Source organism: Danio rerio, chromosome 12 (genome assembly GCF_049306965.1).
Source record: "Danio rerio strain Tuebingen ecotype United States chromosome 12, GRCz12tu, whole genome shotgun sequence".
Taxonomy (NCBI): Eukaryota; Metazoa; Chordata; class Actinopteri; order Cypriniformes; family Danionidae; genus Danio; species Danio rerio.
Genome location: NC_133187.1, coordinates 31,787,325 through 31,815,000, shown reverse-complemented (window position 1 = coordinate 31,815,000; position 27,676 = coordinate 31,787,325). Strand labels below are relative to the sequence as shown.

At 36.1% G+C, this 27,676-nt stretch overlaps 1 protein-coding gene and 1 long non-coding RNA gene across 2 annotated transcripts in view; one reads left to right on the top strand and one right to left on the bottom strand.

Moving 5' to 3' along the window:
- The window catches only part of atrnl1b (attractin-like 1b), a 172,790-nt gene that overhangs the window by 27,712 nt on the left and 117,402 nt on the right, over nucleotides 1-27,676 (top strand). Inside the window, exons 2-15 of the mRNA XM_692563.11 lie at nucleotides 2,603-2,686; nucleotides 2,961-3,074; nucleotides 5,123-5,251; nucleotides 8,262-8,470; nucleotides 10,569-10,743; nucleotides 12,483-12,570; nucleotides 13,887-14,142; nucleotides 18,078-18,261; nucleotides 18,355-18,509; nucleotides 20,204-20,288; nucleotides 20,786-20,997; nucleotides 24,876-24,994; nucleotides 25,087-25,219; nucleotides 26,912-27,099. Coding sequence (XP_697655.5) covers nucleotides 2,603-2,686; nucleotides 2,961-3,074; nucleotides 5,123-5,251; nucleotides 8,262-8,470; nucleotides 10,569-10,743; nucleotides 12,483-12,570; nucleotides 13,887-14,142; nucleotides 18,078-18,261; nucleotides 18,355-18,509; nucleotides 20,204-20,288; nucleotides 20,786-20,997; nucleotides 24,876-24,994; nucleotides 25,087-25,219; nucleotides 26,912-27,099 — 2,131 coding nt within the window. The remainder of the gene's footprint in view (nucleotides 1-2,602; nucleotides 2,687-2,960; nucleotides 3,075-5,122; nucleotides 5,252-8,261; nucleotides 8,471-10,568; nucleotides 10,744-12,482; nucleotides 12,571-13,886; nucleotides 14,143-18,077; nucleotides 18,262-18,354; nucleotides 18,510-20,203; nucleotides 20,289-20,785; nucleotides 20,998-24,875; nucleotides 24,995-25,086; nucleotides 25,220-26,911; nucleotides 27,100-27,676) is intronic.
- On the bottom strand, nucleotides 20,145-23,148 carry LOC141376821 (uncharacterized). Its single transcript, XR_012388050.1, has 2 exons — nucleotides 22,916-23,148; nucleotides 20,145-21,478 (listed from the first exon to the last, which is right to left on the bottom strand). It is a non-coding gene; the product is annotated as an uncharacterized lncRNA (long non-coding RNA).

The window sequence follows — 27,676 nt, the reverse complement described above, 5'->3', positions numbered from 1 at the left end:
AAAAACTAAATATATTACATTTATCATGGTGTGTTTACATAGCTCCACCTTTTCTATCATGGATTAGCTTTGATTAGCTCGTTCTTCAGTGTAAGTGTCACTTTTCGTTGAACAGCGCTGAATGTTAGAACCAATCACAGTCATTGCTCTCGAGAAGGTAAACACAATGGCCATCCGTAGGTCTTTTGTAGTTATTCCTGTTGTTATTTTTTGGTATTTATCTTTAGGAAATCACTGAAGGCAACTATATTATGTTATCATAATGATCTAAGGTGGCTATAAGATCATAACTCTATTGTGCATTTACAGCGTGGCCATCTTCATCTTTATAAACGCACAAAAACTTCATTAACATTATAGCAGACTGTTAAAAGCTCATTCTCAGCCACTAGACCTTTCTGATAGGTTATTCAAGTGTTATCAAGTGACATGTTGAGTGAATGTTGTGGGACTGCTATACAGGAGTAATTATTATGGTTTATAGATAGCGATATTTAGTGTTTTTTTATTTTAGCATTTTATTTTTAAAGCATGGTAGTAAAGCACGATCGCTGTTATGAATGTATTTAAACATGTGCTTGTTTGTTGTAAAAAGTCATAATGATAACAAAAAATACGAAATTGTGCATCTCCTGACATCCTCCCACGCAGGTGCAGAACACACACCCTCGGTTCAGACGGCTGCCATTCATTTGGTGTGTTCACAAGCAACTTTTTAGGCCTGATGAGAGCTAGCGTGAGCTGACAACAAAGTTGGCTTTTCGTCGGCACTAATTTGGCATTGCCTTTGTGTATTCTGGCCCTTGTAAATAATGTTGGTTCACTCCAACATACTTAAGCAACACCAATTTGCAACAGCTACTAGCGCTACCTAGAGCCTACTAGAGCTGTCATATAGCTACCCCCTTTCCAGTTGTACACATTTGTTGCTCTGCAAAGCTCAGCTTCACATGAGAATGACTAAAAGCTTGTACTTTAACGTTTGCAGCACGGGATGCACATACATGTTTTTAAAGCGCGAATGACACTGCGTCCTTCTGTGTGTGTGTGTGTGTGCGGGGCACATACAAGCATGCGGTCAGCATTTGGTCTCATTTGTACACTGAGACTAGCAGAGCACACGCATCTAAAGTCATCTTAACATGATCGCTTTAATGGTCAAATAGGTGTCAAAACGCTGTGTTTAGAGATTATTCATATTAACCCTTATTTGTGTAATAAACAAACAAGTTGAGAATCAAAAAACATGTAAAAAGAAATTTCATCAATTTCATCTTATTAATCAAACAAGAAAAGGAGAAAATCCCTCACTGCTCCTGACTGAAGGACTTTTGTAGCTAAAGTGTTTTTCTGACAGTGAAGATGCTTAAAGCACAGTTTGTTTCATATTTTAATTCTATCGTATTTGTTTCTCTTTGCTTTGCAGGGAGTATATATGCAGTTGAAGTCAGAGTTATTAGCCCTCTTGAATTATTAGCGACCCTTTCCCCACAATTTTGATTTAAAGGAAAGATTTTTTTTCAACCCATTTCTGAATATAATAGTTTTAATAACTCATTTCTAATAACTGATTTATTTTATCTTTGTTATTATGACAGCACATAATATTTTACTAGATATTTTTCAAAATACAAACATTTCGATTAAAGTGCAATTTAAAGGCTTAATTAGGCTAATTAGGCAGGTCATTGTATAACAGTTTCTTCTGCAGACAATCAAAAATATTTATTGCTTAAGGGGGCTAATAATATTGACCTTAAGGTTTTTAAAATATTTAAACCTGCTTTTATTCTATCCAAAATAAAACAAATAAGCCTTTCTCCAGAAGAAAACTATTATAGAAAATACTGCTAAAATTCCTTGCTCTGTAAACATAATTTGGGAAATATTTATTTAAAAAAAAAAAATTCACAGGAGGGCGAATAATTTTGACTTCAACTGATAATCGTTTTGAATAATTGTGATTATAATTATGACCAAAACAATCGTAATTATGATTTTTCCCAAAATCAAGCAGCCCTAACAGCTACTACAATATTTTTCTCAAAAAGGCAGGACAGAGGATCCCTTCGATTGATGTCCTTGTTGAACTCGCCCTGAGAATTGTTTGCCTTTTTGTGAGCATGTTCAATAAAGAGTGTGTCTGTGGAATATTGAGGTCATTGTTTATAAGGATGCATCTCTTCAAGTCGGCATCAACAAACAATAGGCCCTGTCTGGGCAAACAATGCTGCCAGCTTACTGTGGTTAATGTGGCCTGTGACACATACAAACCCTGAGTATTTCACGGTGATGCAATACGGATCCTTGCGCTGTCACTCTATGGACCCGATGGTTCTGTTTGCTGGCCTGAGGGAGAGGCGGCTAATTGGTTGGGCCTGTGTCATGAGCACGTTTGCAGCAGTGAATCATTGTGGATCTGCTCCCACACAAGCCTGTGTCCATATGGCTATAAGTAACCACAGAAACCGATTTCATTGTTGTGCCATACTTGTACTAAAACAGCACTTTCGCAAAGCTTCAGACTTTTTTTAAACATATAGTATTGTATTGTTTGTCCTTTGGGCTGAATTTGATGTGATCCTTTGATGTTATTTTTTAGGTTGACTGAGCCGTCTGGATACCTAACAGATGGTCCCATCAACTACAAGTTTAAAACGAAGTGCACCTGGCTGATTGAGGGCTAGTAAGTGTCATTTTGTCATTTTCGCACCAAAGTTTAAACGTGTTTTGTTGTGCCCACACTTTCTTCTTGCATAACCCCTATTTAAATACACTTCGGCAGCCCTTACAAGGGTGTTTTCTTCTGTGTTGGGTTACCAGAAAAGGCTCGGAGGAGCACATTCTGCCTTGAGCCCATCAGACTTGGCAGAAATGAGTCTGCTGTAATATGTTCTCATAATGGATTATGCAGCCAGCAACACATTCTTAAGCGTTATGTCATCATCTTTGTTTTACAGCCCAAATGCAGTCCTGAGGTTACGTTTTAACCATTTTGCGACCGAATGTAGCTGGGACCACATGTATGTCTACGACGGAGATTCTATTTATGCTCCATTAGTAGCTGTCTTCAGGTGAGTGTGTATCTCAAAAATGCTCATATTTAAGCCTTTTTTGGGATGCCAAGTATACAAGTATAAGGATGCCCCTTTGAGAAAATATATAGGCATAAAGGCCTTTTGCTAATTTTATTTTAATTGTGATATTATTGAGACATGTTTTCAAAATCACTGTTTAAATGATCTGTTTTTTAAATTTTTTTATTTGAGAGTGTGTCAGGTTAAATAAATATATATTTATTTATGCATTTGATTTACCAGCAGCCAATGAAGGCATTTGTAATGTGCTATACAATTTATTTTTCAAATAGAGTTCATTTGAACTTTTCGTTAATAAGAATTAATTAGAAAAAAAAAAATGTTTTTTACAATTAAAATGGCATCACATTTATTTACATATTTAATAATATGTATCTGAATCAACAAATCAAAAAAAAAATTTTTCTGTAAAAGTTCCGGAGCATGCAAAACAATGCATTAAGAAATAATTGCTTTAAACATGATAAATGTGGAACATAACATAGGGCTGAGCGATTTGGCCTACAATCAAAATCTCGATTAATTGAACATTTTAACTTGTTTACAATTAATGATTGCTTATTATATTTGTTTATTTTAAGAATTGACATAGTTCACTGACAAGTTTTGTTCTTGATATTTTATTACTTTCACAATTAAAGGAAACACTATATACTGTCAATGATTTTTCATTGAACATCAGTGCTAAACAACTGAAGTTAAAAACGCACATTAACTAAAACTTTTCTAATAAAAAAAGTGAAAATAAATAACTTGTACTTTTGGAAATAAATAAAATAATTTTTAGTATTTTTCATTTTAAACATAGAAAAGTCTCTTAAATAAAATAACTCTTGTATATCCTGTAAATAATATTTTAAACAGTGCATTTCTTGCATTTTCTGTAAACAAATATTTTAATGTAACGAAAAAAAAGGCCCTCTCAATGCATCTCAGGCGCACCTTTCAATCATTGTCAACGTAGTGCAAAGTAAGGCACAAGAATGGGTCCATCATCCTTCATGACCAGAGATCAGATGTGCCTGCAAAGTGGCTGCAGAAGTATAAACCAGTCTCAGCCTAACAGAGCTGGGTCACGTGACTTCACACGTGGTAGAGAAAGTAATTGAAAAAACCAACCTGGAAAAATTTGGGGATGTGTGTTGCTTGCGTTTTTTGTCGTAAAAGCATCATTTTCAAAGAAATGCCTCATACTCGTTTTTTTGTTTTGACGCGCTGCATCAAAATCTTCTCCACCAAGTAGACTGGCACTTTTGTTCACACGGCCGGAGCTGCTGAAGTAACCGTAAACACCACTTGGAGCTGCTTAAGTGCAAAACAGTGGAGGTGATTCCAGTTTCACTTTCATTCAGTGAAGAAGATGATTCACCGAGGCAATGGGCAGGTATAAGATGCTGACGATATGATAACCTTGGATGAACATACCATGATTTCAAGGTATCAAGGTATTGTGATTACTGCTCTAAAATAAGTTCTTTTCAGATGTCTGGGTAAAAAAAAAAGACTTTTTTGCCCATTGAACACAATATATTTTATTTTAGGAAACAATTGTAGTATTTTGGAAGGGTAAACATGTCAGGCTTAATAGTTTAAAAATATCATTGACTTTTGCCCTCTTCACTAGTTTCAGAAACAGATTTATTTACAACAAATAAAAAATACATCAAAAAGCCTTACATAAAACTTATATGTAGGGAACGGTATAACAGAAAATGTTCGCAAAACAAAAAATAAATCACCTGGGTTTGAATGCAGAAAAACATCTCAAAAAATGCTGATGATAAACATGAGAGAAAAGTGTTCTGGTGTGTACGAGCCTTTACAAAGACTTTGTGAAGTATTTTCCTTTTGTCTCAAATTTTCCATATACTCTTTAACACTCTTCTGTCCCAGTTTGAAAAGCTCTGTCCTCAAATACAGGAAAGTTTCACTTTACTGCATGACAAATGAAATTAGCTACCACTTCTATGAGAAAGACTAAACAACCATTTCTAACCAGCTTTTTTTCTGTAATTGTTTCACAGTGGTCTCATTGTCCCTGAAGTGAAAGGGAACGAGACTGTCCCTGAAGTGGAGACCAACTCAGGCTTCGCACTCCTGCACTTTTTTAGTGATGCTGCCTACAACCTGACAGGATTTGAAATCTTCTACTCGTGAGTATTTCATCATACTTACAGCACAACAGAGCTAATGACACTGCACATCAACACTATTTTCATTGTCCTCCCACTGTTCCAAACCCATAAGACGTTTTTTTTTTTTTATATATATGTATTTGGGAACACTAATAAAGATATTTTTATTCAAATTCAGAAAGTTAATTTAAAGCTAAAAAATGAAATCCATTTGATTTAAGAGGTTTCATTGAAATCCTCTGGAGATACTTGTTTGCTTTAGAAGATGAACTGATTTAACTTGGACTTCAATTTCCATACAATCTTTGATCAGAGATTATAAACAGAAGCTCAATTATGTCTCGTTATTCAGAGAAGAGTTATTTCATAAAGGGAGAGAAAGTTCTCAGATTTCATTAAAAATATCTTCATTTATGTTCATCTTTGGAACATTGATTAAGATACATTTATTAAAATTAGAGATAGTTCTGTTGATGTGCAAATGATACTCAAAATGCAAGCATCCTCAACCAAAGGAAAATGTTTTTACTACAAATAAAAACCTAGTAGGTTTGATATGTAGCCATGTACGTATTTAATAATGTCTAATGACTAATATATAGTGTGTCAAAAACCCATCTCAGATGTTTACATATTGTCAACTCAACTGGTGCATGTAAGCAATTAGGTTTTGTTTTTTAAGGGTGCTTTCACACCTAGATGTTTGTTTCAGAACTTGACGCGTTTGCCCCATTAGCGCGGTTTTATTGGCCATATGTGAATTCCACAATCGCACTCTGATCCATGTCAAATCAATCGGTCACCTGAATGATTTGGTCTCTGCCCAATTGAAACAAACTCTGAAGCGATTCAGTTAGGGAAAAAGATATACGATCCAACAAACTAACTATATCACAGTGGCTATATCACAGTATTATGGATGTGTAATTGGCATATATATGACTACAAGAAGAGAAAATGATGAGTAGGGGGAGATATCATTCCTACCGGCAAAAGTGGGTTTTATGTTGAATACTAAACTGAAGGCATGCTGTCTAACTGAACTAATAAAATGCATACAGTTGAATTCAGAATTATTAGCCCCCCTGTTTATTTTTTCCCCCAATTTCTGTTTAACAAAGAGAAGATTTTTTCAACACATTTCTAAACATAATAGTTTTAATTACTTAGTCCTAATACTAGTTAAATTTATCTTTGTCATGATGACAGTATATAATATTAAACTAGTTATTTTTCAAGACACTTCTACACAGCTTAAAGTGACATTTAAAGGCTTAACTAGGTTCATTAGGTTAACTGGGCAGGATAGGGTGATTAGGCAAACCATTGTATAACGATGGTTTGTTCTGTAGATTATCGAAAAAAATATAAAGCTTAAAGGGGCTAATAATTTTACCCTTAAAATGTTTTTAAAAAATAAAAAAACTGCTTTTATTCTAAAACAAATCAATATTTCCCCAGAAGAAAAATATTGTCTATATGAATATAAAATTCAAAGGTGGCTACTAATTCTGACTTCAACTGTACAATATCATTAACTTTTTGGTTTACTTGAATTCTGATATATAATGAATTAATATATATTTTACAACCCTTGACAATTAAAATGAGGGTATGTATGAGAAAATCTTACCTCTAATTTATATTTAGTGATGACTGTGTCTGTGAGTTTCATCATTCAAAATTAAAGTGCACCTTTTTACGTATAATTTCTCATTTCTCGTCGTCATAAATTAAAACAATGACATTTGACAGCTGAGTGCAATCACGGAAAATAAAACAAACTCTGAACAAAGGGAAAAGAGTTTACTCGGACATGACTTAAAAACCAAACTTAATTAAGGTTAGTGGGCCGAAGGTAAATATAGTTACCATGGGTAATTTCCTAATTTTTTTTATAATATTTAAAAATTACTGGAAAACATAGCTTTATATTAACTATTACAGTATTTTGTTTTACGTTTTATAATGAACTCATTACAGTAAAAACAAGACAATCTCATTTATAACAGAATTGCACTAGTCTTTGACATATTGACTTCATAGTACGGTACGTTTAGCTAGTGTGAAAGTGTCTTCTGAACTCAGGTGCGCACCCGTAAACCGTACCCGAGTCCGCCTGAAAGAGGTGGTCTGGGGTATGGTTCATGCGAACTCTGGTATGGTTCACTTCTGATGTGAATGCAATCATACAAAATCACGGAAGTGAACCGCCAACTGTACAACAAACTATCGTTTTCATAACATTCGTTTGTGTGTGTGTGTGTGTGTGTGTGTGTGTGTGTGTGTGTGTGTGTGTGTGTGTGTGTGTGTGTGTGTGTACGTGTGTACGTGTGTACGTTTCGTACCTTGGTGATACGCGCGGGACTGAGCCAGGGCAAACACAGTGATACACAGTGATGTCTGCTTGTCTCCTTCAAAAACAGCTTCTGCAGACTCTGTGATGTTCTGAATGTTTATAATGTTTGCGGCAGATGGACGCGAGTCGCTTTCTGTATGTCCGAAACCAAAAGCTTCAGTTAAAGCAGAATGACCGTGATGTGCGGAAGTCTTTCCATTTGGGCGCTTGCTTTCGTCACCGTCACATAGAAATGGCCGTAAACAAAACAGCAGCTCGATGACGCAACCGTACCGGGGTTCAGAAGGAAAAAAGAAAGTATGAACACAAACTAACCTATGAGGTGGCAGGGGGAGAAAATCGAACTTGGGTATGGTCCAGGCAAATGAACCAAATGTGAAAGCACCCAAAGTGTGTGTTCCTTTCCAATTGTGCATAGGATGTTGTGCATGTTAAGGGAAAACTGGAAAAAAGCCAATTTTTACTGAATATCTATGACATTTCAAAGGCTAATGCCATGCTGCAGACCAGATGTACATGCAAGCTGAGACCGCATGCCTGCTTTATTATGTTTACCCTTAAGTGCATGTGTCTGAAGCCAGATATATTGCACATTATACCAACCCTTTTATTAATGGACTTTTCCCCTCTTTGCTTAACAATCTTGTTTCTTTATCTCTCCCTCAACAGAATCAACTCATGTCCAAATAACTGCTCTGGCCACGGGAAGTGTTCCTCGGGGAACTCGATAGCGAGTCGTGTGTATTGTGACTGTGAGAACTTCTGGAAGGGTGAGGCCTGTGACATCCCGTATTGCAGAAACAACTGTGGCAGCCCTGATCATGGCTACTGCGACTTCTCCGGAGAGAAACTCTGCGTGTGCAACGACAGCTGGCAAGGTACTGCTCTTTTCCACTCTCGTTTCCTCCCCCTCCGCAGGACGCTTGAAAATCTGAGACCTTTCCAGACCTTCCCAACAGAGCATTGCGTCTTAGGTAGTTTTGGTCATTTATGTAGGTTGTCTCCCTCTGGTGTTGATTGTGTGATAGCGGATTTGTCACCTCTGCATCACTTTAGCATCCTTATTATCAGGCTTTTTATACAGTGTCACAAAGTGTCAAAGCACAATTAACACTGACAGCTTCTCATGCCAGGAGAGAAGGGAAATATACTGATATAATGATAACTATAGGAAGCTTGCAGATTCTCTTTTTAAAGTCTGCATGAACTGGAAGTTGCGACCATTATTTTCATATTATGACAGAAAAATGGTGTATTAAATGAGAAAACAGGCTTGTTTTTTTCTATTGCAAGCTAATTGGCTGTAGTAAAGTAAGCAGTTTTTATTCAGAAAGATTGGGATTGTAGCGACGCAGTGGCGCAGTAGGTAGTGCTGTCGCCTCACAGCAAGAAGGTCGCTGGGTCGTTGGTTCGACCCTCGGCTCGGCTCAGTTGGCGTTTCTGTGTGGAGTTTGCATGTTCTCCCTGTGATCGCGGTGGTTTCCTCCGGTTGCTCCGGTTTTCCCCACAGTCCAAAAACACGTGGAGACATATGGTACAGGTGAATTGGGTCGGCTAAATTGTTCGTAGTGTATGAGTGTGTGTATGAATGAGCGTGTTGATGTTTTACACAGATGGTTTGCGGCTGGAAGTGCTGGGTAAGTTGGTGGTTCATTCTGCTGTGGCGACCCCAGACTAATAAAGGGACTAAGTCAACAAGAAAATAAATGAATGAATGAATGAAAGGTTGGGATTGTGTACATTAGCAAAGAAAATAATTCATCAAAATTGTAAGTCAGACTACGCACCTGTTTTGAAACCTGGATTAGGAGTTTAAAGCTATATATGTTGCCCATGGAACAATTGAGATATGGGTTGGCAAACAAATAAAACATATTATTCAAAATCTGGAATCCAGTTAGGCTTTATATTAGTAATGCTGACTTTAATGTTGAGTTGTAGTGCCTACACACTTCTCTGTAAATTATATATATAAAGAAAGATTGAGACGAGGGTTTCTTGCGAGGTATTTTTTTTTTCGTAATGACAAGTACACATGAATTGTTCACCACAAAACAAAAAACCCTCAAAAACATATAGTTAGTTTTGATTTCATTTGTGCTTTAAAGGACTTATTCTCATTTTCATAGTTTTTTGGTGTAGGATAACAGACACATCATGAATGTTAAACCTCTTGTGTTTAATTTTGTTTGTTTTTATTTTAAAACAATTTAAATATGCTGTATAGTGATGTGCATATTGGCATTGCTGTTATTACAATTATATTGTTTTAACTATAATAATAAAATTTAACTTCATCTAATATGATATAACGATATAAAATGAAAAAAAAAAAATTTATATATATATATATATATATATATATATATATATATATATATATATATATATATATATATATATATATATATATACATACACATATATATATATATATATATATATATATATATATATATATATATATATATATATATATATATATACATATACATATATATATATATATATATATATATATATATATATATATATATATATATATATAATTTTTTTGCTTTTTTTGCTAAAATTAAAACCCCTTTTAAATAAGGGACTAAGCAGAAGGAAAATGAATAAATAAAAGAACAAAAAAGGTGCCATGTTTTCAGAAATATTCATAAAAATATTTTGAGAATATTTGGTGGAAGAACCCTGATCAAAACATTTGCTCTAAATGGCAATGTTTACTTAGACTTTTTTTAGAAATATTATCGAACCTTATTAAAACAAACTTTAGCATTTCACTCAAACCCCTACATTTTAACTTCAGTAAATCTAGAGAAACTTTTTTTTTTTTCATAGCTGTATATTCATTATTGCCCACAAAGCCTCAGCTCTCTCATGATCCTTCAGAAGTATACAAACCCTCTTTTTTTTACATTTACTCTGGCCTGTTCACTATGCAAGCATTTACCTCGCTTTTTTTTTTCTCAGGTCCGGACTGCTCGCTCACAGTGCCCTCCACAGAGTCTTACTGGATCATGTCCGCTATGAAGCCTTTTGGCGCATCGCTGGGAAGAGCATCTCATAAAGCGGTGGTGCAGGAAAAGGTCATGTGGGTTGTCGGCGGCTACACGTTTAACTACAGCAACTTTCAGATGATTCTCAAGTAAGTAGTAATGCACAGTACTCTACAGCAGAACACTACTTATTTGTACCTGGCTGAGCAGCAGATGCGCTTCCATTCAATGACTACCTTTACATGGACACCAATAATCAAGTTATTTGCAGTGATTTAAGACAATAATATGATTAAGGTATTTATTTCAGTTTTTTTTTTATGCTCCTTTCATGTTCCTGTTTTACTTGTTATAGTGCATAGTATGGTTGATGCCATTATGTAATAATTTGATGTTAGTTTTTGCTGCTATTTTCTTCATCATGGCTTACGTGATTTTGGGCATTTCGTTTTTTAATTTAGCGATTTGTGATTTGTCACACTATGCGTACAAACAGATGATGGTGGCTACAATTTCTCAAGCAATAGGCCACCTCTGCCATTTCATTGACTTACTTTTCTTGCAGAATTTTCAGCATAGATTTAGTTTCCCGCTTCCATCAAAAATGTAATGTGCATTTATTGCATGAGGCCATACACCCAAAACACTTCACAATCATGAGGGCGGTCTCTCCACACCTACAGCAGTGTGCAGCATCCACTTGGATGATGCGACCGCAGCCACAGGACAAGGGCGCCAGTGCACTCACCACACCGGCTATAGGCTAATTCAGTGGATGTGGATAATTGGGAGGCCATGATGGGTAAGGGCCAATGGAGGGAATTTGGCCAGGACACTAGGATTACACTCCAACACTTTACGAGAAGTAATGGGATTTTTAATGACCACAGAGAGTCAGGTTTAATGACCACCTCTCTGAAAGATGGCGCTCATTGACATTAGTGTCCCCTTCACTATACTGGGGCATTAGGACTCACACAGACCATGAGTTGAGTGACCACTTCCACTTCCAACAGCAACCTAGTTTTCCCATATGGTTTCCCATCCAGGTACTAACTAGGCTTAGCCCTTCTTAGCTTCAGTGAGTAACCGGTCTTGGGCTGCAGGGTGATATAGCTGTGGCTCTCTTGCTCTCTCTTGCTTGAAACCATTCTCATTTATTTGTCATCAAATTCCAGACAACCGTTGTGTGTGCATCCTGTTGCAAAATGTAGCAAACATTTTTACAAATTGGTAATATTTTGATTAAGGTGTTTACATGTCGCATTCTTGCACTTCAACAATGCGACGACAACAGGAATACTCCACATGTCTAACTTTCTATTTAGTTCGATTATAGCTTTAGTTGGATTAAGAGTCTACCCTGTAAACAGTGATGTTTGATAACCTTAATCACAGAATTCTCTTGCATTAAAATGAGAAAATTGGTGTTCATTTCAACGTACTCAATGGAAATAATAAAAAAATAGTATAGAAAAGCAGCTATAGTAATGGAACTAATAGTAATTCAGGATGAGCCTGTGGTGGGAGCGTAGTTTGATTTATTTTACAGTTTGAGGGTAGAAGCTGTGAGTATGAATATTCTCAGAGGGAAACTCTTTGTGTAGAAAGCGATTCTGACACTGTGGATATGGCATTTCAATCAAAACTCAAACTGTAACTTTTCAGAGAAATTGTTAACTAATTGGAAAATTTGTGCAATTCTAAGCCCTTATCAATCTTGGCAAGTTTTTTTTTTAAACATAACAATTTTGGGTGTGTGATATATGTCATCTATCATAATATTCTAATCCTTATTTATTGTTTAACTATTTTTCTCCAAAGAAAAGAAAAGAAAAGAAAAAACTCTGCTTTGGTTTATGTCAGCTGCTATTTTTTTTCGTTGCAGTTATAATCTGGAAAGTGGCATTTGGAACACTGTGCCCATCAGTAGCGGACCCCTGCCGAGATACGGACACTCTTTGGCACTATATCGGGTATCATCACTGCTCAAATGTTACAGAACGATTTTTCTTTTTTAAATCTTTAATCTAAATGATTGTAATTAGTGTCAGGATGACAGAGCAAGGCTATTTAGCTGATTACATATTGTAGCTTTTGTTTATGCAATGTAATTCAGACTGCTTAGATTATCTGAGCAAGAGTATCCTGCAACAACACTTCTTCTTCTCTGCAATAAATTAAGTAAGAATGACAATTTCCACAATTTATGAATGTAATCATTCAGTTTATGGTCCTTGCATTAGCATTTTTACAAATGATGTTGGTTTTGTTATGGGCAATATTTAATATTTGTTTACACTTCCATCATAATTTAATTCCAGCATGAAAATGTACTACAAGTGAAATGTTAAGGCTCAGTGAGATTCATAATTTATGTATAAAATCCATTTAATAAATGGAAATGAATACACTATTCAGCAGGAATGCTTTCCGTTTTCTAAAAGCAAAAGCAGACAAATAAATGCCCCTTTAATATTGTGAAAAACGTATATTCTAAATGAATTCTAGTCTTTTGAACTTTATACATTAAATAATTAATTTACTAAACAGTACATCTGTTTCTAACATTAATAATAAGAAGAAATGTTACTTAACCAAATCAGCATATTAGAATTTTTCGATTTCTGTCGGATCTTGTCACACGAAAGGCTAAATTTGGATGTCATTAAAGAAATACAAATTTTAGACTATATTAAATAACAATCATATTTAACTAGTGTGTGCGTGTGCGTGTGTGTGTGTGTGTGTGTGTGTGTGTGTATATGTTAATTAATTATTAGGCTAAATAGGCAGGTTAGGGTTATTAGGTAAGTTATTGTATAACAGTTGTTTGTTCTGTAGACTATTGAAAAAAGTATAGCTTAAAGGGGCTAATCATTTTGACCCTAAAATGGTTTTTAAAAATTAAAAACAGCTTTTATTCAAGCCAAAATAAAACAAATGAGACTTTCTCCAGAAGTAAAAATATTATTAGACATAAAATGTTTTTGCTCTGTTAAACATCACTTGGGAAATATTTAAAAAATAACAAAAAAATTCAAAGGGGGGCTAATTTTTCTGACTTCAACTGTATAAGAGACACTTGATTATTTGAGCAATATTGTTATTGAACAGTATTGACCCAGTATAAAGAAAATATACAGAATTAGGTTTATTAATTTTAATCACACGTATTAGCACATTTATTTTGGCTTATTCTAAAATGAATAAATGCAAACAAAAAAGCCCCATTTTTACCAGATTAAAGCTTTTTCCAGGCCTTTGATTAAATCTGTTTTGTGCTTTTCAGGATGACATCTACATGTTTGGTGGCAAGTTGGAGATGGGTGCCAGTAATGTAACAGATGAACTGTGGGTGTTTAACATACCCAGCATGACGTGGATGCAGAAGTCTCCCAGTGTTCCAGCCCATGGTCAGGTGTATGCTGTGGAGGGCCACTCCGCTCATGTGGTGGAGATGGATAACGGTGATGTGGTGATGGTGGTCATCTTCGGCTACTCCTCCATCTACAGCTACATCAGCAACATTCAGGAGTATAACATCAGTGAGTGACTGAATAAGTGGTATTAAGAATTGTTCATTAGAATTGAAAGGTTATGTATATGCATTATTATTTGAATATTTTTTTATATAGTACTCGTTGAAGGAATGAAGGAAAATTCCATTTTATTTTCTTGGCATGTAAGAGGCTTTTGGGCTGTTAAAACACCCCACTGTTTTCATAGAAACACATTTAACTGTAAATGTTTCATATGAATATTGTTTTCAAAAACTTTGTAGTAGACCATTTATTTACAAGCCTAAAAGTTAAGTGTTGATTTAAAAAAAAAAAGAAGTTTTTTTTTTCTCCATACATGTTTGTTTAATATTCCAATTGAACCTTAAACATAAAATTAGCTTGACCTTTCCATGATCCTTTTAATATTTTATTATTTATTTTTTTGCTTTAGTTATTGTATTAGTTTTTTATATTTATAATGTATTTCTTATTTCAGTTTTAAAACTTCAACTTTGTTAAAAGTTGGATTTTTGGAAAAATCTCACATTGCATGTTATGTTTTGCATAACATGTAATAAAGTACAATATAAATATGACAGAACCTTATAGTCTTTTGGGGTGTGTAACCATATTCAAGTACAGAAATTGAACTATAAATTAAGCGTAAAATAACATGGTCATCATTATATAGTAATATTTAATAATATCTTTATATTTTAATTTTTAATACATAATCAAATCCAGCAATGTGACTATTGCAATTTTGCAATACCTATGTGCAATACGATATTGTTCAGTTCTAAAATATATATTTTGTAGGGATGCTCCGATCGATCGGCCGAAGATCGGTATTGACTAGGGATGTAACGGTATTGTAAATACCGTCATACCGCAATATTAATTTTTTTCGATATTACCGAAGTCGCATGACTCGGTAAAACTATAGGTCTTCTGAGAAAATTTGCTCAGGCGAATGAAGCGAACGGGAGGTAACGAAAACTACAATTGCCATCAGCCCATGCTTGACCATCATCCCTTGCGGTCTGTTGTTGCTACAGATCCAGTAATGCGGAAATGGAGTGTGCTGCTAGAAGCGGGGATGAAAAGAGCTGGAAAACTCTAAGGCCCCGTTTACACTAATGCGTTTTAGTTTGAAAACGTTCTATACGTTTTAGTTTGAAAACGCATAAGTTTTGCTACGGTTACGCCAACCGTCCACACTACGCTGGAGTTCTCGAGTGTCGAAAACGTAGCGTTTCGAAAAAGCTGGAGAGGCTGTTTTCATTCCGAAACGCTGCTGCTCCGTCTCAGTGTGGATGATGGAAAACGGAGACATCTGAAAACGGAGGCGGGGCTGCAGACGTTCGCTTCTCTGATTGGGGCTTTTCCTGAATATTAAGTAGCCTAACACGCACAGTTCAGTCCTGCATCTTCTCCGTGTAAGTTCAGACTTCGCAAGTTTGATCAAGGCTGCAGGTCGCACACCAGAAGCGCCACTCGGCGCCGCGACACGGCGCGTACATGACAGATTAAAGTATCGCACACCAGACGCGCACATTCGAATGATATTTAACATGAAACTAATCAGATGGCGCTCTGTGGCGCGGCTGAAAAATGAACTGCGTCCTGAGCCGTCGCCGGGCGCCGCCGACAGCCGCCGACTTGCGGCGCCGGTGTGTGTATCCTGATAGAAACCTATGATTAGAATTCTAAAATACATGGCGCTGCGTGGCGCTGCGCGGCACGCCGCCGAGCGTCGCTTCTGGTGTGCGACCTGCTTTACACGCACAGTTCAGTCCTGCATTATCTCCGTGTAAGTTCAGACTTCGCAAGTTTGATCAAGGCTGCAGTCTCTTCTTCTCAGTTTGATATGGAAAAGCAGATTATACCGAGGACACGGGTAAATCTTCAAAGGGAACCATGTACTTTATAACTTCATTCACATCACCCTGGCTTCGTTGTTTCACTTTCTCAACAATAAAATGTAAACATGATTTAAGGAACTGCCTATTTTCATTTTAATATTAGCAACTTAGACAGCAGAAATGTTGAGGCGCCGTGCTGCATAAGATGAGCGTCATCTTCACTGTGTGGATATTTATAACAAAACGGAGCCGATAACAACTGCCTCCTTTCAATTTCAGTGAAAATACGAAACACAGCCTCTCTTTTGCTGAGTATCAGTTTTAAGAATCGATAATGGCCATTTTAAAAGTATAACATACAATAAGTTTATACATTATAGGAAATAAAGGCAAGCGATCAGTCAATATACAGAATGTACGTGGTTACATTAATCATTAACTTATCTTTGCGCTCAGCCAAAACACGTTACCTGAGAACAAGTAATAGATTCCAATGGCCAAAGTCAGGGATTATGTCGTTAGATAAAGACAACAAGATAAATGAAATATCCCGTTTAATAAATATAGTGAGATTAGATCCAGCGGGAGATGCTTGATGAGAAGTCCGACTAGCAGAGCTCTCATCTGGGTAGATGGGCTGAGTGTGATTAAATGTTGAATGTGATGAGTTTTCAACAATACTAAATTGAAACTTTATTTTTTTACATGGTTTAATAATTTTTTGTTATTAAAATTGAAGTTCCTGTTTCAAAGCTTACAGATAGATGGCTAATTTGTATGTCATTGACACTTTTGGCACTTTTTTGGAGTATTTTCATAAGTTTTGTTTTTTCCTGTAAATGATTCAATAAATACCGTACCGTGACATTCATACCGAGGTATTACCGTACCGTAAAATTCTGATACCGTTACATCCCTAGTATTGACTAATAATCGCATTTCATGACTCGATCTATTCTCTGATCTGGCCGATCTCATGAACAGATCTCAAATGTTTGTTTACAATTTACAAGCAGAGGAACATGCATTCAGTTTATGTGCCCAGGTTATGCATTAGCAATGCTACAACACATGAGCAATGCTTCCAAATTGCATTTTCAGTCATTTTTCTTACCATTTTTTAATCTGTTTTATCTGTTTTCTTTTTTTAAAGCTGCTTTTGACCAGTACATGTATGCAACACCCTTAATTTATTATCTTAGGTAAGATCTCATACTTATAGGAAAACTGTGCTTATGCAATGGCAAAGTTATATAAAACTCGAAGAATCAGAATCAGTACTCTGTATTGGCTGATCACCATGATAAGGAATTGGTACTCTGTAACAGCTGTAAAAATCCTGATCGGAGCATCCCTAATGTTTTTATTACAATAAAAAAAACTCCACTATGTAGCTTACTCAGTTTCCTTTTTTTACAATAGCAACACTGGTTGTATATTTTATTGAAAAAAAAAAAAACAGGAGATTTTAAAGAGAGACCAAAACGAGAGTAGATTTGTGGGATTATTTCATAATTTATCTTTCACCAGTAGTCCAGTAGATGGAGCTGTGGTTCTTTAAGAAAAGCAGTGAACGACTAATATTTTTAGAGACTGTGTGGGTCTCAGGCTGAAGCTTTTGGATAATCTGTACCTTTTTTTAAATCCTGTTAAACTCCTGGATCAGGGCATAATCTTTATGTTCTCGAGTGATCTGACAAGTGTTATGAACTCGTATCACAAACCAGATCCTGTTGGAATTAGGTAACTCATTGCTATTCAGCTCTTTATGCAGAAACGCGCTTAAAGGCATAGTTCACAATAAAAAAAATTGTAATATCCTTCACCTGTTACAAATGAGTTTTTTTCCTTCTGCTGAACACAAAAGAAGATATTTTGAAGGAATGCTGGAAACCGGTAGCCAGAATTCCAAACACTTATTTTCCTCCTATGAATGTCAATGGCTGCCAATTTCCAACATTCTTCAAGATATCTTCTTTTATGTTCAACAGAATCACTTGAGGCTGAGCAAATGTTGAGTAAATGTTTTGGGAGAACTATGTCAATATCGGGGGAAAAATCCTAAATGTGCCATTTTTTATTTTACAGTAATTGTGATTTTGTTTCTGTGTACAGGGACAAACACGTGGCTGGTGCCAGAGACCAGAGGAGCGATCGCTCAGGGTGGATATGGCCACAGCAGTGTGTATGATAGAGGCAGCAAAAGTGTGTACGTCCACGGGGGTTACAGATCTCTTCCAGCAAACAAATATGGCCTGGTGGATGATCTTTACCGCTATGAGGTTCAGACCCGCACATGGTAAGAGCGTGCAGATGTATTTAGGGAACAAAAAAAGGCTTGTTGATCTCAGATATGGTACAACAACTCGATGATGTTTGTTGGGTGTTGCAGGACGATTCTGAGAGAAAGTGGTTACCCACGGTACCTGCATTCATCTGTGCTGCTGGGAGGAACTCTGCTCATCTTTGGAGGAAATACCCATAATGACACCTCTCTTAGCAATGGAGCCAAGTGCTTTTCTGCTGACTTCCTTGCTTATGACATAGGTTTGTACTTTGCACTTTTGACATGCAATACCATTTAAAAATGTAGGATTTATGAATATTTGTATAGAAATTCCTAATGCTTCCTTTGATGAAAAGGACATTTACTCACTCTTTAACATCCAAAACATTGTTTTGTTTTGTTTTTGCTCTTAAGAACTGAATGCACTTAGCATTCTGTTGTGCTCTGGCATTACTTTCATTCACTTTTTATCTCCCATAATATTTACCCCTCAAACATTCATAGAGATTACAAGTCAATCAACCTTAGTATTTGTAAACTACTGCTACTGATTTAAATTCAGGTAAATTTACTGGAATGCTGTTTTGTAGGTCATTTTAAACGGGTATAATTTTTTTGTGTTACCCAATATGGCCAAAACACACCCAACTTTATTTATAACTCTATTTTCAAAGGTGGTTTAATTACTTCCTTACAATAACATCTGTTTAAACGTATATTTATAGACCGTATTTGGGGTCAGTAGGATTTTCAAATGTTTTAAAATAAGCTTATCCTGCTCACCAAAGCTGCATTTATTTAATCAAAAATACAGTACAAATTCAGTAATTGTCAAATGTTATTGCACTATAAAATAACTGTTCAAAAGTAGTTTATCATTTCATAATATTTAATTCTAGTGATTTTAAAGAGGTAATTTGAGCCTCATTACTGCAGTCTTCAGACTCACATGATCTTTCAGAAATTACTCTAAAACTAATTATTATTATTATTAATATTATTATTATTAATGGTAATAATAATAAAAGCAATAATGACTGGAGTAATAATGTCATTTGAAACTACATACAATAAAAAAGCAGCTATTTAAAATTTGAATAAATATTTAACAATTAATTTTGTTCATTTAATAAATGCAACCTTGACATACAGAATAATTAAAAAAATAAAATAAAAAACCTGAAAAAAATCTGACCCTAAACTTTTGAGCGGTAGTGCATGTATACAACTAGGGTTTGCTTGTTTTGACACATTATTTAAAATATGTTGCTAAGAAAGAGCTAATAATATCTTTCCCGCTTTCCCGACCAGACATTACAAAAAATCTTTAGCGTTTAGCCCTGTATAAGTCTAAAATTTCAATCATAGTGGTCTTAAAAAGGTCTTAAATTTGACTTGGTGAAAGCTGCAGAAAATGTTGAAATGTATGTCACATATATTTTTGTTTGTTATTTTTTATTCTGTTTTCTTCTGCACCTGTAAATACTTAACACTCGAAATACTGAATAAACATGTATTAAGTATGACAATTGTACTTGCCCTTAAACCTTTGCATGGACATGTGCAGTTGTCAGTGGTTTCCCACATTTAAAATCAATTTTAAAGATGTATTGTTTGTCAATATATGGATTTAAGTCAAATCATTAATGTTATGGATATTCCCTAATGAAAAGCAACATTTTCTGGTTTCCTGTGTTTAAAAGTATTCCTAGATATTATTGTCAATATTGATATTATTATCAAATAATACTTTAAGTGGCTCTTCCTTTAATAAAAAAAAAAAAAATCAACTGTTTTACATGTTGGTCTTTCCCAATTAACAATTGATTTGCAAAGTTAATTAATCAAACATTTTAAAAATCTTATCCAGTAACCACCAATGAATAGAGCAAATCTTGAATTAGTCATTTATGTTATTTGGTCAAAAAATGTTCCATTTGTGTATTTTATACAGCATGTGATGAGTGGAAGGTCCTTCCCAAACCCAACTTACACAGAGATGCGAATCGTTTTGGACACACAGCGGTAACCAGCAATGGGTGAGAAGACTGAGTAAACACACATGCTTTCACACACACACTCGTAAAAAGACAAAATTTGATCAAGGGATTTTTACAAGATGTCATATTGGACATACAAGATTAACCCATGCCTTTTTGCTCAAAGGTGAAGACCCCACTCAATGTTTGTAATGCACGAATCCTCTTGTAAAACACTGTAAAACACATTTTACTGGACTGTCATGCTTTTAATGATTCCAGAAAGCTTTTTCATGAAATTAACTTTCTTAAGGCCATTTTTAACAAAGTGACACCAAGAAATATTTTAGATTTCTCATGTATAACACAAAAAAATCTTATTTAATTTATATATTCATTTGTTGGTTGTTTTTAATTGTATATTTTTTATTGAAGCGTTCTTGCCATGAAAATAGCCTTGGTTGCTGACATGGCTTTAAATACAAACTACAACAACAACCACACACTCATGAAATATTGTATCATGCTGAAATTCTTTTATCCTCTTTTCCTTCTAGGTCCATGTATGTGTTTGGGGGGTTCTCCAGTGTCCTTCTCAATGACGTACTGATCTACAGGCCGCCCAGTTGCGAGGCCTTCTTGGGGCAGGATCGCTGCGAGGCCGCAGGCCCTGGCGTGCGCTGCATTTGGAAAAGAGGCCGATGTGTGTCCTGGGAGCCCAGCTTCACTAACAGTGCTACACCTGCTCCATTCTGCCCTGCCAAAGCTGGTAGGTATTTGGAAATGGTTTAGAGGCTCCCCTGCCACCCTCAACTAAAACATTTTCCACCATGCCTAAGCCAAGAAATCAGTCCGTCTTGTGTGTACCGATCTAAGCCCTTGCGTTGGTTTGCTACATTGCTCACTGGCTGTGTTAATGAGAGAGTAATAGCGGGGGAACAAGCTGTCTAAAGCAAACACAGAGGAGAGTTTCCCACAGCCCTCCTTTGCTCTGCTGGACCGCCAGGCTGTTTGATCTTTTGCCACCTGTCAGAATGCAACCAATCACACAAGACCAGTCGGAATTTAGACTTTGAGCGGGAGTGTGTGGACCTCCAGCCAGTGCAATATTTGGCTTCATTTTGTTTCATTTGAAATTCAATTCCTGGGGTCTTGAGAGGTGCATGCTGGGATAATCCCTGGCAGTGCTGGTCTTGTTTATGGTGTGTGAGTGTCTCAGCTGCTGCTGAGGGTCTCAGGTGCCACAGCACCTATAAAGAAAACAAAACATGACCCTGCAGTTTGAATTTTGTCATAAAAGGATAGATACTAAGAAGTAATGTAGAAATGCTTTTAGCAAAAACAAGAGTAAAAAGTAGTCTATTGTATCTATTATAACCAGTTTATTGTTGTGAACTAATTCCTTTTATAAACAAAAAGACTTCAGCCCAGTATTCAGAATCAAAATAAACAGCCGAAGTGTGTGTGTTGTGTGTGTGTGTTGTGTGTGTGTTGTGTGTGTGTTGTGTGTGTGTGTGTGTGTGTGTGTGTGTGTGTGTGTGTGTGTGTGTGTGTGTGTGTGTGTGTGTATATATATTAGTGCTGTCAATCGATTAAAAAAATTAACTAATTAATCACACCTTTTTAAAAAAATTAATCGCGATTAATCGCATTGAAAATACTGAAACTTGTAATTTTGCCTATTTAAATGTAAAATTAATGTAAACGCAAGAAAAAAATATTAAAATTCAAAATATTATTGTTTAATAGAATTTTTGTTTAACTTGTAACACAGATTTCTTCATGTAAACAACACACCCATAATAAACCATCAAGGTCCTGGCTTAACAGCCATATTTATTACAGAAATTAAAACCCAGGCATGTTAATGACATTTAATTTTTTAAAACAATAAATGCCAATAAAGAAAACATTGATTTCGATGTTGAATTCTAAGTCGACTGCAAAAAAATGCCAAAATACAGGAATTGCAGATAAGGAAAATGAAAAATTATAATAATAAACTATAGAATACAAACTGTTGCACTCATTGTAAAGTTTTATTGCTGTGAGTTGAGAACATTAATTATAGAGTAGAAACAATTTTGCTTAGTCCTCCTTTGCATTCATCCAGTTGCTAAGACTAGGAGTATCCCGGAAGTGCACAGAGACTCCCAAATGCCCGCAAATGAATGATAATTTCTTGCAAACCGTTCGTTAAATACATTGCACACCCCTCTCACCCCTCAACGGGCCTGACACAGACACAGACACAGACACACACACACACACACACACACACACACACACACACACACACACACACACACACACAGACACACACAACGCGCTGCAGACGTTTTGGCCCCAACGGCCTTCCATACTGGAGCGACTCCCCTCAGATTCAACACGCATGATCACGTTCATCAAATTTGCTAAGCGTCCTAAACTAAGCGTCCTAAAGTATTACTGTATTTCACAAGGATTCTGACACAACAACGCGAAGCATACGCTTTCGTTTAGTTTAATGAGGAAACACGCTAAACTTGGAGGGCTCATGCTGAAAGGCAGAGTAATGCCCTGTCTTTGACAGCTCGCGACTTCACCAGACGTTCTGAGTACATTTACATAAGACACCAATACTCCGATTTTAATATGATTAATACTCTTGTTAAAATTCTACCGTGTAGCCTTAAAAGGAACCTTACCTTAAAGGAACACTGAGTCACGAAATGCGGAGGATTTTCTTTCTGTTCGCCATGCGGTATCAACTTACAACAGATGTCGAAAGTTAAAAATGAAACACCCGAAATTGCATGAAACTCTGGATATCTTGTGATGCAACTAATTGTTTTATCCTGGAACTTGCCTTCAAAAAGTGCTTCCTTGGTCTTATCCACATTTATTGCATGTTGAACAGACGTCCACCACAACAAGAAGTAAAAAAAACCTGAACTGCGTTAATTGCGTTATTTTTTTTTACGCGTTAATTATTTAAAATTAATCGCATGCGTTAACGGGTTAATTTTGACAGCGCTAATATTTATATATGTAATGGTTCAAGTGCAAAATCTGCTGTTTTGTACAGCTAAAAAAAATATGTGAAACAATAAAAAAACAGCAATTTTCTGTGCAATACAAACCTGTACATTTTAAATAATGTCTTCTGACATACAACAGAAATGTGTCACTGAGTCTACTAAACTAATCCATTTTGTTATACAGAAAACAAATGTGTATTTTTTTTAAACAACAAACATGGTAGTATTAGTAATAGAACTTAATTTTAGTAATGTTAATAGTCTTTCTGTCTCTTGTGCGCACACCTAGCACACCATCGGTCTCTCTCATGTGTACACTTGACCTCTTTCACTCACACCTGGTCTCTCTGCTTTCAGTTTACTTTTGTCCAGGCGTCTCATACACGATGCATCTTCTTTGCAGTGGTTGCTTGGCATCCACATATCCCACAATAATAATAATTCCTTTCTTTTATACAGTGCTTTATACAGTGCTTTTCTAGACACCCAAAGCGCTTTACACAATGGAGGGAATCTCCTCATCCACCAGCAGTGTGCAGCATCCACTTGGATGACGCAACAGCAGCCATATTGTGCCAGACCGCAAACTATCAGGTGGAGAGGAGACAGAGTGATGAAGCCAATTACCATATGGGGATTGTTAGGAGGCCAGTGGGCAAATTTGGCCAGGATTCCCAATCTTTTATGAAGGACATCCTGGAACTTTTAACAACCACAGAGAGTCAGCACCTCGGTTTAAATAGAGTCCCTGTCAATATGCTGGGGCGTTAGGACCCACACATACCGCAGGTTGAGTGCCCCCTCACTAACACCTCTTCCGGCAGCTACCTAGGTTTCCCATGCGGTCTCCCATCTAGGTACTGACCAGACGCAGCTCTGTTTAGCTTCGGTGGGCGACCATGTGAGAGTTGCAGAGAGCTAGCTGCCGGCGTCACTCTCCCACAATGTGTTACCACTGTAAACAGGAAGATGTAGGCAAGACTACAGCCAAAATTTATTTATTTACCATGTAACGGACAAACGCATCATATTGTAATGGTAATGGAGTGAATACATTTTAAAAAGTAAAGCGTTACAGTATTAGTTACTTTCAAATCAAAATATATTATGTATAACACAATATATTAACATTTCCTTTGAATGCACATATTTAGCTACTATGATGAATGAATTCCTTACGCTGTCATTTATTTATCAGATTCAAACAGGTTTGTTGTATATTCAGAAGCTGTGCAGCAAATGTTTCAGTTATGTGTGTGAACAACTGTTTCTTTAGTGAAGTAAAGACATGGAGACACTCTTAATTATTAAATAAAGGATTGTCAAAAGAGAGATGCAGAACAGAAGCTTCTTTGATTCCTAACAAAACTCTCACTGTTTGAAGTCTTGTGAATGGGGGTACATGGAGAGTGTTTGAAGTGTTAAATGTTTTTTCTTCTGCTTTAGTTAAAGGTTTGATATGAGAGTTGTCTGTGGAAGAGCTAAGATGTCTTTCTAGATTAATGTATGCTTCAAAACGTTTGGATATTAATACTTAAGGAGTGTCATTTTTTGGGACTAGTATTTCTGCTCTTCATCTCACCCCTTCTTTCTACTTTGTTTCTTTTCTCATCTGTCTCTGCTCCAGCCACGGAGGATGAGAGATGTTACAGATTCTCTGACTGCACCAGCTGTACCGCCAACACTAATGGATGTCAGTGGTGTGACAGCAAGAAATGCATCTCGGCTCTCAGTAACTGCACTTCTGTAAGTTGACCTGAAGAGAGCACCAGTGCTACACCACACAATTCTGTGTACTAATATTTTTGTTTGATCTCTTTGGACTTCCTTTTTACTAGACGGTGAAGAATTTCACCAAATGTCCAATTAGGAATGAGCAGATTTGCAGTAAGATGGCCAACTGCAAGAGCTGCTCCCTCAACCTCAGCTGTCAGTGGGATCCTCAGCAGCAGGAATGTCACACTCTTCCTGGTAAGAACAGCTAGATGATGGGAGAGATTTTGCTGTTGTTGTGCAAACAGACTGAGAATAATCATAATTAGACTTGTCGGGTATGTCAGGTATCCAGAGTTTGCAATTTAACATGCCAACAAAAATATGTATCATACTGCTGTGAAAAAAAACGCTACATGAAAATTCACTAGATTAATAAAGTATGAGTTTTTGAGTAAAATGTCAGTTTTGAGTAATTGTAAAATGTAACATTTCTTCCAAATATATTATAACTTTTCTTTCAAATGTTATTTGAGATTTATAATATGTAGTTATATTGCATTTATATTGCAATATACACTAACCAACCACTTTATTAGGTACACCTGTCCAACTGCTCATTAACGCAACTTTCTAATCAGCCAATTAAATGGCAGCAACTTAATGCATTTAGGCATGTTGACATGGTCAAGACGACCTGCTGCAGTTTAAACCAAGCATCTGAATGGGGAAGAAAGGAGATTTAAGGGACTTTGGACGCTGGTCTGAGCATTTCAGAAACTACTAATCTACTAGGATTTTTACGTACAACTATCTCTAGGGTTTACAGAGAATGGTCCGAAGGCTACAATTCACACAGGCTCACCAAAATTGGACAAAAAAAGATTGTAAAAATGTTGCCTGGTCTGACGAGTCTTGATTTCTGCAGCGACATTTGAATGGTAGGGTCCTAATTTTGCATCAACAACCAGAAAGCTTGGATCCATCCTGCCTTGTATCAATGGTTCAGCCTGGTGGTGGTGTAATGGTGTGGGGGATATTTTTATTGGCACACTTTAGGCCCATTAATAACAATTAAGCATCGTGTCAACACCACAGCCCACCTGAGCATTGTTGCTGACCATGTCCATCTCTTTATGACCCCATTGTACCAATCTTCTGATAGCTACTTCCAGCAGGATAACATGCCATGTCATAAAGCGTGAATCAATGACAATGAGTTTACTGTACTCAGGGATATTTCCAGTACCTTGTGGAATCTATGCCATGAAGGATTAAGGCAGTTATAAAAATGCTAAAATACTTTAATAGTTAAAATTTGTGTTCAGTTATTTCTCTCTTTGAATGCATTTGTCAAAAATGTAAAATAACATGAAGTGCTGTGGAAAGACTGTCCCAAGGAATTCTGCCAAACAGTGACAAACAGTATATTGAAATAAAATGTATTTTACTTTATGGATTAACGTTTATGTTAGCAGCACATACATATAGGAGTTTAGGTGTCCAGACATACTTGTAATTTGGAACAGAGTCTTTGTTAATCAGAGTTTAAGAGTTGGATGTTCTTTCCGATATCTCTGTATTTTGTAATTAATCTAAAGAAGTGGTTTAATTCATGTTGTACTCAAATTTATGTGTGCTTTGTAAATTCTGCCCTAAAGAAACCTGAGAATCAGGACACCTTTTGTCTTCTTTGAATTGTAGATTTGCTAAATGGATCAGTCTGATTGTGCTTGGCATTTACCAATGTGGAAATTTCTTTAACCGGCCACTTTGCTCGAATTAGCTGTTGGCCCTTTTAGAGCTTCGCTTGGCTCTAAAGAGTAATTTTCATTATGTTAAGAGCTCTCCTGCTGCCTCTGAAGAACCGAGTTCAAACGAGAAATGGAAAAATATGAGGCTTGAGATAAAAGCTTCTAATTCCTCTCCTTTTCGTGACCTTCTTTGCAGCTCAGCTTTGTGGAGACGGCTGGAGCAATGTCGGGGAGGTCTGTCTTCAGATCAACTCCAGCAGGGAGAGTTTTGACAATGCTCAGCACTACTGCAAGAACCTGGAAGGAAAGATCGCCTCGCTTACCACAGCCAAACAGGTGGACTTTGTGCTAGAGGAACTGCAGAAGCACCAGCAGAAGGGGAAGGTCTGTGTTTTCACAAATGTAAACTATGGGTTCTTTAATGACATTTTCGGAAAGAATGACTTAAAAATTATGCAGTGATCAAAATGTCAAATCTTATATTTTAGCTTCTTCAAAGTAGCCAGGTTTGCCTAGATTACTGCTTTACAATACTTCTCTTTCACTAACACATTCAGGGTAATACTTTAGAATAGTGATCCATTAGTTAATGTTAGATTTAATAACATCCACTAAGTATGAATAATCTTTTAAAGCATTTATTAATCATAGTTAAGCATTTATTAATGCATTATTAAAATCCAAAGTTGTGTTTGTTAACAGCACTTTGAGTTAACATGAACTAAAGTTATTTAACTTAAATAACATTAAACATGATGGATAATACTGTAATAAATGTATTACTAATTGTGTTTTAAATACATTAACTAATATTAAGTAGTGGGCAATTGTTTTAAAGTATTACTGACTCAGTTTATTAATTTGTTTTAATAAAAATGTGTAAAGAAATTCATACACAGATGGAATTGTAAGCCGTCTTTCCACTGCACACAACATTCGGACCTGTTTGGACAACACTAGA